The 12,404-nt window shown below is 43.7% G+C and overlaps 1 protein-coding gene across 3 annotated transcripts in view; it reads right to left on the bottom strand.

Annotated features, from left to right (window-relative positions):
- Nucleotides 1-12,404, bottom strand: part of UBE4B (ubiquitination factor E4B) — a 123,556-nt gene that overhangs the window by 24,286 nt on the left and 86,866 nt on the right. For all 3 annotated transcript variants that reach the window (XM_086715625.1, XM_025912758.2, XM_086715626.1), the window contains 5 exons: nucleotides 9,532-9,670; nucleotides 4,449-4,548; nucleotides 3,073-3,200; nucleotides 2,187-2,285; nucleotides 1,047-1,282 (listed from right to left, as the gene is read on the bottom strand). In XM_086715625.1, the coding sequence (XP_086571751.1) occupies nucleotides 1,047-1,282; nucleotides 2,187-2,285; nucleotides 3,073-3,200; nucleotides 4,449-4,548; nucleotides 9,532-9,670 (702 nt within the window). The remainder of the gene's footprint in view (nucleotides 1-1,046; nucleotides 1,283-2,186; nucleotides 2,286-3,072; nucleotides 3,201-4,448; nucleotides 4,549-9,531; nucleotides 9,671-12,404) is intronic.

Here is a 12,404-nt window from a genome sequence, read left to right as displayed (position 1 = left end):
GCCATCCAGGCGCCCCAGGGAGACTCTTATTAGATATTACAAAGCAATAGTGACAAAGGCGAAAGGAGGTAGAGAGACTGCTGGAACCCTCAGAAGTGAAAGGACAGGTGACAGCACCAGCCCCCAACGAGCAGGAGCCGATCTTGGTTGTCAGGGAGGGGATGGCTGTCACTGAACACAGAGGAATCCTCAAACTTTGGTCGCTGCACCAAACAGCAAGCAGCTGTACTCTTGGATGACCTGTGTTTCTTCCAAGAGCATGGCAAGTACGTTCTACTGTATGCTCAGGACACTTACTGAGTGCCCAGAATGGGCTAGCTTCAACAGAAGTTGAGACAGACAGAACACACTTCCTTTCCTACAAAAGGTACAAACTGGAAGGAAAATGTGGCATTGGGACAATCTTACGCCTTTGCTAGCAGACAGGTGAATTGGTCCCAAGGTAATCAGCTTTATGCAAGCATATCTACAGTTCAAAAGCCCAATTAAACATAAAAATTCAGAATCCAACCAATCCAGAAGTGGAGGACGGCGTCTGATGTGTCCTCGGGTCTTGTCCACCCGCATAAAACCCAGTACCCAGAATGGCGGCGCCTGGTTATTACCAGGCACTCAGCAAATATGTGTAGACAAGAGCGAATGAGAGAATGCTCCCCAGTATCCCGATTCCATTGATTTGAGTGGGGTTCAAGAAGAAACATTTGTAATAAGCTCCCTGTCTGACCCGTGCTCTGAAAGCTCAAAGCTAAAATGAGCCAGAGGATTCCAGACAAAACAACTGATCCGTGCGGTCGACACCAGTCCGAGCTCAGTGTTAACCACGTGGCTTACCGTGGATCCTGCTGCACCATCAGGGACTTGTGCGTAGAACGGTCAATGTGGGATCTCCACTATTCGGGGAAAATTAAGCAACAGCACATGCTCTGTCAGCGGTGGGCTAGTAGGTCACACCTGTACGTGGCCATCGGGATACTAGCTACCAGCTTCAGAGTAACTCCGTCCACTAGCTTTAGACGACCTTGCCCACCTGAATACTTGAAACTTACCTGTATAAAACTTCATCAGTGAAGGGACCAACAATTTGGTGGAGAGAGGATGGTTTTCAATCATTTCAAAAAACTTCTGGGTTCGTGGCTGAACAGCAGGGTTGGTCATAAACATGACTTCTACTAGTTTGGCCACCAGATATGGATTTCGGATATAGTTCTGGTTACACAACATCACAACGAGGAACATCACAATGTCCTGAGTACAGGGCTCATAAAGCACCTGAGGAGAGTATCTGAAGAAGGCAAAAAGAGCAAGAAATAAAGCTTCGAAAAACTCCACCTGACTGGATGCTGGGATCATTAAGTAGGGAAGGGGCCAACAGGTCAAGGAGCCAAGATACTGAATTACCTTGAACTTGCGGAGTTTCAAGTGACTGTTTACTTTATAACTAGATAGGTTTCAAATCTATTGGGTCTACTGGCTGAAGCATGTCATATTAACTTATTACGTTTAAGGAAATAAGCCAAAGCCGTGATTAAATTATGAGGTAGACTTTACAAAAGATCTTTGCTACCAAAAAGACTCAAAAAAAATTTTTTTAAAGACTGTATTTTTAAGTAATCGCTACACCCAGTGAGGGACTTGAACTCATAACACTGAGATCAGGGGTTGCATGATCCACTGACTCAGCCAGCCAAGTGCCCCAACAAATTTTTTTGATAGCTGTTTTTTGTTTTTTTGTTTTTTTTTTTTTTTTTAAAAAAAACCTCAAATGTCAATTATAAACTCAAACCACTTCTTTGTAAGCTTTCTCCAATTTTATAATTGAGAAAAATTTTGGTACAAAAATACAGATACAGGTATTTCTGGCTTTTGAATGTTCACTTAGATATTTATAAACTGTTTGCTCCTTCTGTTTCTCAGAAACACATACTCAATTATTAGAAATTCAACTCAATTTTCACAGAGTACATTCTTAGCAGCATTGTTAATCCTGCTTCTGTCTTGAAGATATTATTGGAACTGGCTTCGTGCCACGGTCAGATTTATTTTTCCAGTCTCCAGGAAGCATTCGGTTACAGCCATCACACAGAATTTCAGGCATAAAATGGAGGTTGGCAATACAGTTCATAATACAATGTACACATTATGCATGAAAACACATTAGAGCGATGGAGTATGTCAAAGGCACTTACTGTACAATAAAAAATAAAAATTCAGCAACATCTTCTACATAAAACTCAGGCAATGCTGCAAAAACCTTGGGGACATCTGAATTTAAAGGCAGTGTTATGCTGTCAAAGAGAATAAAAGCACAAGTTATGAAACAAAAACCTGGGACCGGAAACTATAAGGAACATCACGCGACCATTATTGGTAAGTATTTTATTTGGGGGGGGGGGGGGGGACCTCCTTCTATATAATATAGCTATGGGAAAAGGATACAAGCTAAGAGACCAGAACCAGAAATGAGCAGGGAGGAATGAAGACAGAGGGTATACTAGGGCAGGCACAAGAAATGTCTCCTTCTGTTGATTTTCTGTTAAGGTTAATGTAATCAAATACGAAAGAAATAAAAGGGTCATATTTGGTCATTTTATGCAACTCAAGCTGTGTTGAGACAAAAGAGATACAGATATACTTTAAATAATATTTTCCACTCCTACAGAGGGCCTTGGGTCAACCTCACCCACATCGGTGACCCGGAGATTTCGTAGTAACAATAAAATAATAATGACTGGCTGAGTATCTTCTTGGACCCAGTGCTTAAAGGGCCTACCTAATAGCTGGTTATCTCCGGTTTTTAGTTTCTAACTTAGGGATTTCCTTTTCTGTCAATCTACAGCCAGTTGGTAAAAAAGTACTAGGTCAAAATTTAAGTAATAGGTGCGGACATTCCCTTCTTACTGTAATTACGAGGAATCCAAACTATTACTAATCTTGTAGTCTGTATTAAGTACAATCTAGAAATTAAAGAACGGACTAAGTAAGGGCTTGGGTTTTAGCTATCGACTAAAGGACAATGAAGACGACACGGCCCAGACGAGGGAAGAGGAGGTGACGGGGAGGGGGCACACTCACTCGGGATAGGCGGGGTCCAGGATACGGAGCAGCAGCTGGATGAGAAGGCCGTAAAAATTCAGACATCTTCTCAGAAAGCTCTCGTCAAGTAAACCAGCGTCAGCACAGGCCTTGCACCGTACCAGTTTCTGTGGAAGGAGGCATGCCCCCGCCCACACATTAGTTGGGAGCGAGTTGCCCGCAGCGTTGACCGGCCAGGGAACGGGCCAAGAGATGGGAAGTCGAAGTTCTAAGGCTTCGTGAGCTCCATCTCTAACTAGCTAGATAGTAAGCTGGTCATGTGTCAGGAGCTTTCTTTGTTCTGAGAAAAACAAAGGGTACGCCATGCAAACCACTGCGCCCGAAGCTGCGGCTCAAGAAGGTAGTTATTACTGTCATGTTTAAATAGCTTGACTGGGGGACAAGGCTGCCGGGGGAGGCGCTTTGGCGTCAGAGACGGTTCGTGGAAAGAAGCCGGTCAAATCTGCACCTGAATTCCAGGTCACCACTAATGAGCTGTCCCTGGGCAAAATGCTCGTCCACGGAGGGTCCCACACCTGCCTGGGAGGACGACTGCGAGAAGGAAATGCACGCATGCACGCGCACTGGCACATCGGTTTAAACGGTTTCCGGACTCCTAACAACATGTCTGTGGCATGAGCGCAGGGGTCTAGAGACGCCAGTTAAGGGCCCCTGGTCTATCCTGCATCTCGACTACGTCTATTGGCAAATGAAACAAATCTATCTTAACTTGCACCAGAAATCGAAGTTACCATGTCCACACATCCTCCTACTAATCAACAGAAAGCAGAACCAGCTGGTACTCAGTTCTACAATGTGAACAAGAGCGTGAGAAAAATGCGTAAGTCCGCTGTCTACGCTCCCTCGTACAGCCTCCGCCCGGCCTCCACCAGCAGAAATCTTCCTGTCTACAGTCAGGGTCTGTGCCGTGGATCGTCTTCGGTGGCAAATGGAGAATGAGGGACAAGGGAAGGGGGTCTTCCCACTACCACAAACCCGCTTGGTGAAACATCGTGAAGGCGCGTGGCCGGGCGCACTGGTGCCTGTGTGTTTTGGGTCGCGGGGCTGGGAGGCAGCAGAGGGGAGGACCCTGCAGACGGGTGAGGGAGGCCGGGGACGTGACACTGAGGGTGATAAAACCAGGAAGGATTCGAGTTGTCGCTGGCATGAGCGTGTGCAGATTCTGTGCTGAGATTTCAATATCGTATTAGACACGGGCGAGGTACCAGCGAGTGGGAAAGTGTAGCGTTCTCTCTTCAGGGAACAGAATCATGAAGGGAAAGGGGACGCTGAAGGGCTCACTCAAGGCACACTTGCGGGCGGGAGGATTATCGTTACGAGGCTGATCTACAATTGCTCCAATTAACTGTACAAACCTTAAGCTGAGTCTTGCAGCGCTTCAGCATTTCGCGGTGTCTAGTGGCCAGCGGGGAGTCTTTCCATTGGCTTTCGTTATTTTTCAAATCTTCCACGGTTCTAAAACCAAAGACTAACAGTCAAATGCAAGAAGACACAGGGTCCATCTCATCTGTTCATTTTGACCATTTTGTTGACTCTCAGATTCACATTTCCCCCCTTACTTTAGCATCTTTAAAAATCAGAGTGTCGGGGCGCCTGGGTGGCTCAGTCGGTTAAGCGGCCGACTTCGGCTCAGGTCACGATCTCGCGGTCCGTGAGTTCGAGCCCCGCGTCGGGCTCTGTGCGGACAGCTCAGAGCCTGGAGCCTGTTTCGGAATCTGTGTCTCCCTCTCTCTGACCCTCCCCGTTCATGCTCTGTCTCTCTCTGTCTCAAAAATAAATAAACGTTTAAAAAAAAATTTTTTTTTTAAAAAATCAGAATGTCTCTTATCATGAACTGGCAGAAATTTTCTTTCTTACTGGTTTCTCAAATAACGAGGTCTTAAAATTGATGGTACTTTGGAGTTAATGAAATACAGTAAGAAACACATTGTCCCCTTATTTTCCAGAGAGGGAAAAAAGAAGTCCTTCGTGGAAATTCAAGGTTACGTCGCCTGGTCAATTTACCAAAATGAAAGGCGAGTTCAGTCATGGCAGTTCCTTTTCTTCTTTTGCAATCGTTCCCTCTGCTGCGAATGCTCCTAAGATAATCTCTGTGGCTTGTTCCTTCACTTCCTTTAGGTGCCTGCCCAAAGATCGCCTGCCAGTCACACTACAGGCTTCACGTTTTAAAGACTGGCCCACGTAATGCGATTTCAACCCCCCTCCATCAAGACGTAGAAAACTAGAGGGTTATACGTTTTTTTGAAACTACACTTTCCCAGACTGCCTCGCTGCCAGCAACTCTGCCCATGACCTAGCTTCCATCAAGAGGTGAGCCCTCATCGAAGGCAGAAGCGGATACTGGGGAGTGGCAGCCACGCGGGTTTTCTGGACGCAGAGTGGTGGTGGAGTTTTGCCTGAGCAGGGACAGAAGCCCTACTATCAGGGTGAACCCTGAAGCAGCTTCCTGCCAGGTTAGGATCAAGAGACAACTCCTGGTACATACATACCTGGCTCTCAAAAAAATGGCGATGATTTGATAGCACACTGAAAGTGTCACGTGGCACCTGTCTATGCTGCAGATGGCAGGACGAGAGGACACTGAAAGATGCTTAGAAGCACTATGGGAGGGCAGACAGGCCTGACAGCCTGCCTCTAGGGAGCCACACTGGACAGGCACATGGAACAATGAGGAAAAGTGCAAGGCAGCCTTGTCCAGCTTCTAACTGGGTGGTCATGACAATGTGTGGTTGACATATTTGTTCCTTTTTAAGCAAACTGCTATAGCTTTCAATGCACTTGGAATTACTATTTCCCTTCCACATTCTTGGGACATCGTTATTCTATCTACCACAATAGTGACACAATCTGGGAGTGTGTGTGCAATGGATCCTGGAGATGCTTGATCAGCAAGAGTGAAGCATGTTAACATCTTTCTATGTAGAACTAAGTTCATCAACACGTTACACTTACCAGAGATCCTGGATTCAAGATTGTCCTGAGTAGCTGGGATGGGTTTTAAATGTGTGCCCAGCTAATTGACTCAAAGTTGGAATTGACAGCGACCTACGCTGAGTGAAGTTGAGCCATCTGACATCCCCTGTATAATTGGGAGGAAGGAATCTAACGCTTAAGAAGCTGAGAATACTGGGGGCCCTGGGAGGCTCAGTCAGTTAAGTGTCCAACCTGGGCTCAGGTCATGATCTCGCAGTTCGTGAGTTCGAGCCCCGCGTCAGGCTCTGTGCTGACAGCTCAGAGCCTGGAGCCTGCTTTGGATTCTGTGTCTCCCTCTCTCTCTGCACCTCCCCCCCCCCCATTCTGTGTATCTCTTCCTCTCTCAAAAATAAATAAAAAACATTACCAAAAAAAAGCTGAGAATATTGGGGCGCCTGGATGGCTCAGTCAGTTGAGTGTCCAACTCTTGGTTTCAGCTCAGGTCATCATCTCACGGTTTGTGAGTTCAAGCCAGGCATCAGGCTCCATGCTGATGGCTCAGAGCCTGCTTAGGATCCTCTCTCTCTCTCTCTCTGCCCCTCCCTTGCTCTCTCTCTCTCTCTCTGCCCCTCCCCTGCTCTCTCTCTGCCCCTCCCCTGCTCTCTCTCAAAATAAATAAATACACTTAAAAAAAAAAAAAAGAAGCTGAGACCATTAATATAGATTAATATAAATATACCATGTGTGACCAGCTCAGACAACCCCTCTTCCCAATACATGCCCTCTCGCCCTGCCATCCCCTAGAGGACATCTCTCCTATCACAGCACTGGAAAGTACACAGGTGAGGGGAACACTGACATCTCTGACCATCCACTGGGAGTTGGAGTGAAAGCGGTAGCTGGTACCATTGAAGTGGATCATCCAAAGTCAGTGGAAGAGATGGGATCCCAGGATTCCAAGATGAAGAAGCAAATTCACAATCACAGTTTGAAATGCATATATGCCTCTCAGTAACTGACAGTATAAGCTGATAAAATCAGCAAATATGAGAAAAATGTGAATGATAGATGAACAAACCTGACCTATTGAGACAAATGTGAAGCTGTGCAATATGCAACACGGAAAGCACATTCTTTCCACATCTATATGGAACGTTTACTTGTGAATGTGAGGCCAGAAAGCAAATTCCACAAAAAGTTCAAAGGACACAAATCAGAACATGTCCTTTTGACCATAATGAAATTTGGCTGGAGATAAAGAGACAAATACACCGAGAATCCAGAATTTGAACAATACATATTTTCAATAACCCACAGTCAAAAACGAAACAGTAACAATTAGAAAATATTTTGAACTGAACAGGAAAATGTGCCATGCCAAACATGAGGGATGCAGCCAAAACCATGCTTTGGGGAAACGAGACACCTTGAATGCACGTAAGAAAGGGCTGAAAATGAATGATTTCAGTACCAACCTCAAGGGGCAATAAAAATATCAACAAGAAAGCAAATTAAACTGAAAGAGAGTAGAAGGAAATAATGAAGGTGCTGCAGACATTAAAATGATAGAAAGAAAATATTATGAGCAACTTTAGGCCTATAGATTTTGAAAATTTAGATGTTACAGAAATTTAACACAAGATGAAATAAAAACCTAAATAGTCCTGTATCTATCAACTGAATACAGCACATAATTAAAAACTTTCCCACAAAGAAAACTCTAATCCCAGACAGCTTCATCAATGAATGTTCCCAAACTTTCAAGAAAGAAATAACATAACTGTTATACAATAAACTCTTCCAAGGATATAAAAAGAGAGAGTATTTCCCAACTCATTCTATATGGCAAGCATAACACTTATACCAAAATCTGAGAAAGACTTAACAAGAAATTACAGGTCAATCTTTCTTTCGAACACAACCTCAAAAATCCCGAACAGAACATTGGCAAAATGAATATGAGACATAAAAGCAATATCAATGAGATATAAAAGCTGAGTTTACTCTAGGAAGGGAAGTCTGGTTTAATATCAGATGTTGTAATTCCAGTTGATGTAATTCAACTACATTAACGGAATACAGGAGGGAAAAAAAATCTGATCTCTTCAACAACTATGGAAGAAGCATTTAATAAAACTCAACTTCTGTTAGGAATAGGAACTATTAAAATACTAAAAATAATGCGAAATTTTCTTAATCTGGTAATGAGGATATACAAAGAAGGTTGTCTCTATTCAAGATTGTACTAGAAATTGTAGCCAGTGTTACAAAAAGAGAAAAGGTGTAAGAAAGAAAACTGTCATCATTTACAAACGACACGAATATACATGTAGAAGGAAAATCTTCAGAGTAATCATCTATAGAGTAATCATCAGCATTAACAAGAGATTAGCAAGACAGATAGATAGACAGAGATACACAGTTGCAGATATAGACATGACATACTTTTTCTCACAGCCAGACGTGTACATAGGTCTTGGACCAAATGAAGCGGCCACACTGTTACCATTCCAGAGGACCCATTCAAAAATATTTTTGCTTCCTGTTCCTGTGATTTGTTTAGTTGGAGATGTTGGTACACAGGGAGAAATGCTTAGATTAAGAATGTCAACAAGGTCGCCTGGGTGGCTCAGTTGGTTAAACACCCCAACTTCGGCTCAGGTCATGATCTCGCGGCTTGTGAGTTCGAGCCCCGCGTCGGGCTCTGTGCTGACAGCTCAGGGCCTGGAGCCTGCTTTGGATTCTGTGTCTCCCTTTCTCTGCCCCTTCCCCAGCTCGCTGTCTCTCTCTCTCTCAAAAATAAATAAACATTAAAAAAAAAAAGAAACTCAACAACGGTGCTGATGAATGTGAAATTGAGGCTACCATCTGGTCATTCTGAATTCTTTATGCCACAAGACAACAGGTGAAAAACAGAATTACATGTAGGCAGGAGTAAATGATCTGGTTTATCAAGGGACATAGACTTACTGCTTCAGAGTCCAGGGAGGAAGGAATATGTCTGGAATCCGGGAGATCCTTGAAAGTACCTCCCGGTCAATACCATGACCAATGGAAAGAGTTAATGGACGTCTAGTGACCATGCACCAAGGGTTGAGAACTCTCAGAAGCCAAAGTTTGAGTCACTTCACCACATAAAGAACTCTGGCTGAACACGGAATGTGGTCATACAGTGTGTACTGTAACGTACATACTCCCCACACTCAAATCTACTGGTCACCTGGGGCGCCTGGGTGGCTCAGTCGGTCAAGCGGCCGACTTCGGCTCAGGTCATGATCTCACAGTTTGTGGGTTCGAGCCCCGTGTCAGGCTCTGTGCTGACAGCTCAGAGCCTGGAGCCTGCTTCGGATTCTGTGTCTCCCTCTCTCTCTGCACTTCCCCCACTCATGCTCTGCCTCTCTCTCCTTCAAAAATAAAAAAACATTAAAAAAAATTTAAAAAAATCTACTGGTCACAATGGAACTGCTTGCTCTGCGAGAGCAGTGCTAACTCAGGCGATCCCAGGACACAGATTCAGGCACATACCTATTGAGCTCCCGGATGGCCCGGAGTCTGCGGATGTAGCGACGGCAACTTGGCAGAATAGAGAGGTGGTGGGCGTGCAGGGTAAGAAAAAAGCATTCCGTAGGGAATTTCGGCTCAGAAAATGGAGGCTGATCTCCATCTAGGAAAAATAACATAATTCCCTAAATAAAATCTACTACAAGACTAAATCAGAGAAAAAGCACAGTTAAGACAAAATTACACTTTTCAAGAATTTTCAAGAAGTTTAAGGATGCTTTTTAAAAAGTATAGACCAGTTATAAGAGGAACAGAATGCCTGCGAGCTCTGTCCAATGAGTAGGGATTCTGCCCCTCTGCTTGAATGTTTACATAGATGTATCTCGACAATCTTGTGTTCTGTGTCTTCCTGATGTATTTTATAGAACCATTTCTATTATTCAACACGGATCACAAAACATCACCTTAAATCTCAAAATGCTATTAGACTATGTTAATAAGCTACAGATTCCACAGCCATTTCCCCACTGCGGGTACGTTTGTCATTTCTCATTTTTTCTCTAGGATAAATAGTACCTGGAAGATCGACGTACAAAAACTTACGACCTCACCCCACCCCCAGCATTGGGAGCATAGTCTAAAACGTAGCATTACTGACAATGACAGTGTTATAATTTTTGATATAAATCAGAATTCACTAAAGAAACTGATTAAATGCCGTCTATTTCTTCACAAAGTTCCATTCCATCTCATCACTTTGTTTTTGGATAATTTCCAGACACACAACCGTAACTTGAATTTCTTTCAATTTGTATCTAATTCCTAGAAGTATGTGTATCTTTTCCAAAAAGTGTATTTTATTCCTTAGGTTATATACTGCTTACATTTTTTTCCCCGAACTAAAAGAAAACTGTCTGTTGGTAGCATTTAGCTTGGGCCTTCTACATTTCTAACAATTTTACATTTTGTAAGGCATGATTTTATCAAATATACGACACATATTTTGACCCGTTTTTAAATTTTACATATTCATTTAGTCTCACTCCAGAAAAAGTATATTTACATATTAAGATGCTGTTTATATACATATTGTCTCTGATGATTTGCTTCATTTCTTAAACCATTATAAATTTGTTTTCTTCATGACTGGGTCAAATTATGTTTGTTTTTTTCACGTTTTATTTTATATATATATATAATATATAATATATTAATATTAGTTACATTAATAATTAATATTAATATATAAATATTATATAATATATATTTTTTTTAATGTTTAACCCTTTGATTCTTCTGGAACTTACTAGTCCATGATATGAGTCCAAGCCTATACCAGTAGCTACTTGTTCAAATGACACTACTCAAATTCTAACTTTACAGGGTGCTTGGGTGGCTCTGTTGGTTAAGTGTTGGACTTCAGCTCAGGTCACTGAACTCACGGTTCGTGGGTTCAAGCCCTGCGTCGGGCTCTGTGTTGACAGCTCAGAGCCTGGAGCCTGCTTCAGATTCTGTGTCTCCCTCTCTCTCTGCCCCACCCCCACTCACTCCCTGTCTCTCGCTCTCCAAGATAAATATTAAAAAAATGTTTTGTTTTGTTTTTTTTTTTCCAACGTTTTTATTTATTTTTGGGACAGAGAGAGACAGAGCATGAACGGGGGAGGGGCAGAGAGAGAGGGAGACACAGAATCGGAAACAGGCTCCAGGCTCTGAGCCATCAGCCCAGAGCCCGACGCGGGGCTCGAACTCGCGGACCGCGAGATCGTGACCTGGCTGAAGTCGGACGCTTAACCGACTGCGCCACCCAGGCGCCCCAAAAAAATGTTTTTATTTTATTTATTTTTTTTTTTTTTAATTTTTTTTTTTTCAACGTTTATTTATTTTTGGGACAGAGAGAGACAGAGCATGAACGGGGGAGGGGCAGAGAGAGAGGGAGACACAGAATCGGAAACAGGCTCCAGGCTCTGAGCCATCAGCCCAGCGCCTGACGCGGGGCTCGAACTCACGGACCGCGAGATCGTGACCTGGCTGAAGTCGGACGCTTAACCGACTGCGCCACCCAGGCGCCCCAAAAAAATGTTTTTAATAATTAAAAAATACTAATGTTATTGTTCATCATATAGTTTTGTTTTTTTTTTTAAGGTTTATTTATTCTTGTGAGAGAGAGACAGAACATGAGTGAGGGAGGGGCAGAGAGAGGGAGACACAGAATCCAAAGCAGGCTCCAAGCTGTCAGCACAGAGCCTGATGTGGGGCTTAAACTCACGAACCGTGAGAACATGACCTGAGAGGAAGTCGGACCTTTAACCAACTGAGCCACCCAGGTGCCCCTGCTTAATTCTTATTGTAGCTTAAATGTTTTTCTGGAAGGGCACCTGGGTGGCTCAGTCGGTTAAATGTCTGATTTCGGCTTGGGTCATGATTTCATGGTTCGTGAGTTCTAGCCCTGCAACGGGCTCTGTACTGACAGTGCAGAGCCTGCTTGGGATTCTCTCTCTCCCTCTCGCTCTCTCTCAAAATTAAATAAATAAATAGACTTAAAAAAACAATGTTCTGGGGCGCCTGGGTGGCACAGTCGGTTAAGCGGCCGACTTCAGCCAGGTCACGATCTCGCGGTCCATGAGTTCGAGCCCCGCATCGGGCTCTGGGCTGATGGCTCAGAGCCTGGAGCCTGCTTCCGATTCTGTGTCTCCCTCTCTCTCTGTCCCTCCCCCGTTCATGCTCTGTCTCTCTTCTGGAACATGTACACACACCTGATCATGATGTTGCCGGGTAAGCATGGAATCTCTCTCCTATTCCATGAACGATTTTATACTATGTGAAAAAATTAATGCCAAAGAGTTTTGACATCTGTCATTGACATGTTTTCTAACAAAGAAATAAGATCAACAATCGTA

The sequence above is a fragment of the Puma concolor genome, chromosome C1 (assembly GCF_028749965.1).
Source record: "Puma concolor isolate L17-30 chromosome C1, mPumCon1.1.hap2, whole genome shotgun sequence".
NCBI lineage: Eukaryota > Metazoa > Chordata > Mammalia > Carnivora > Felidae > Puma > Puma concolor.
The sequence above is the reverse complement of the archived record's forward strand: the minus strand, read 5'-3'. Positions and strand labels throughout refer to the sequence as shown.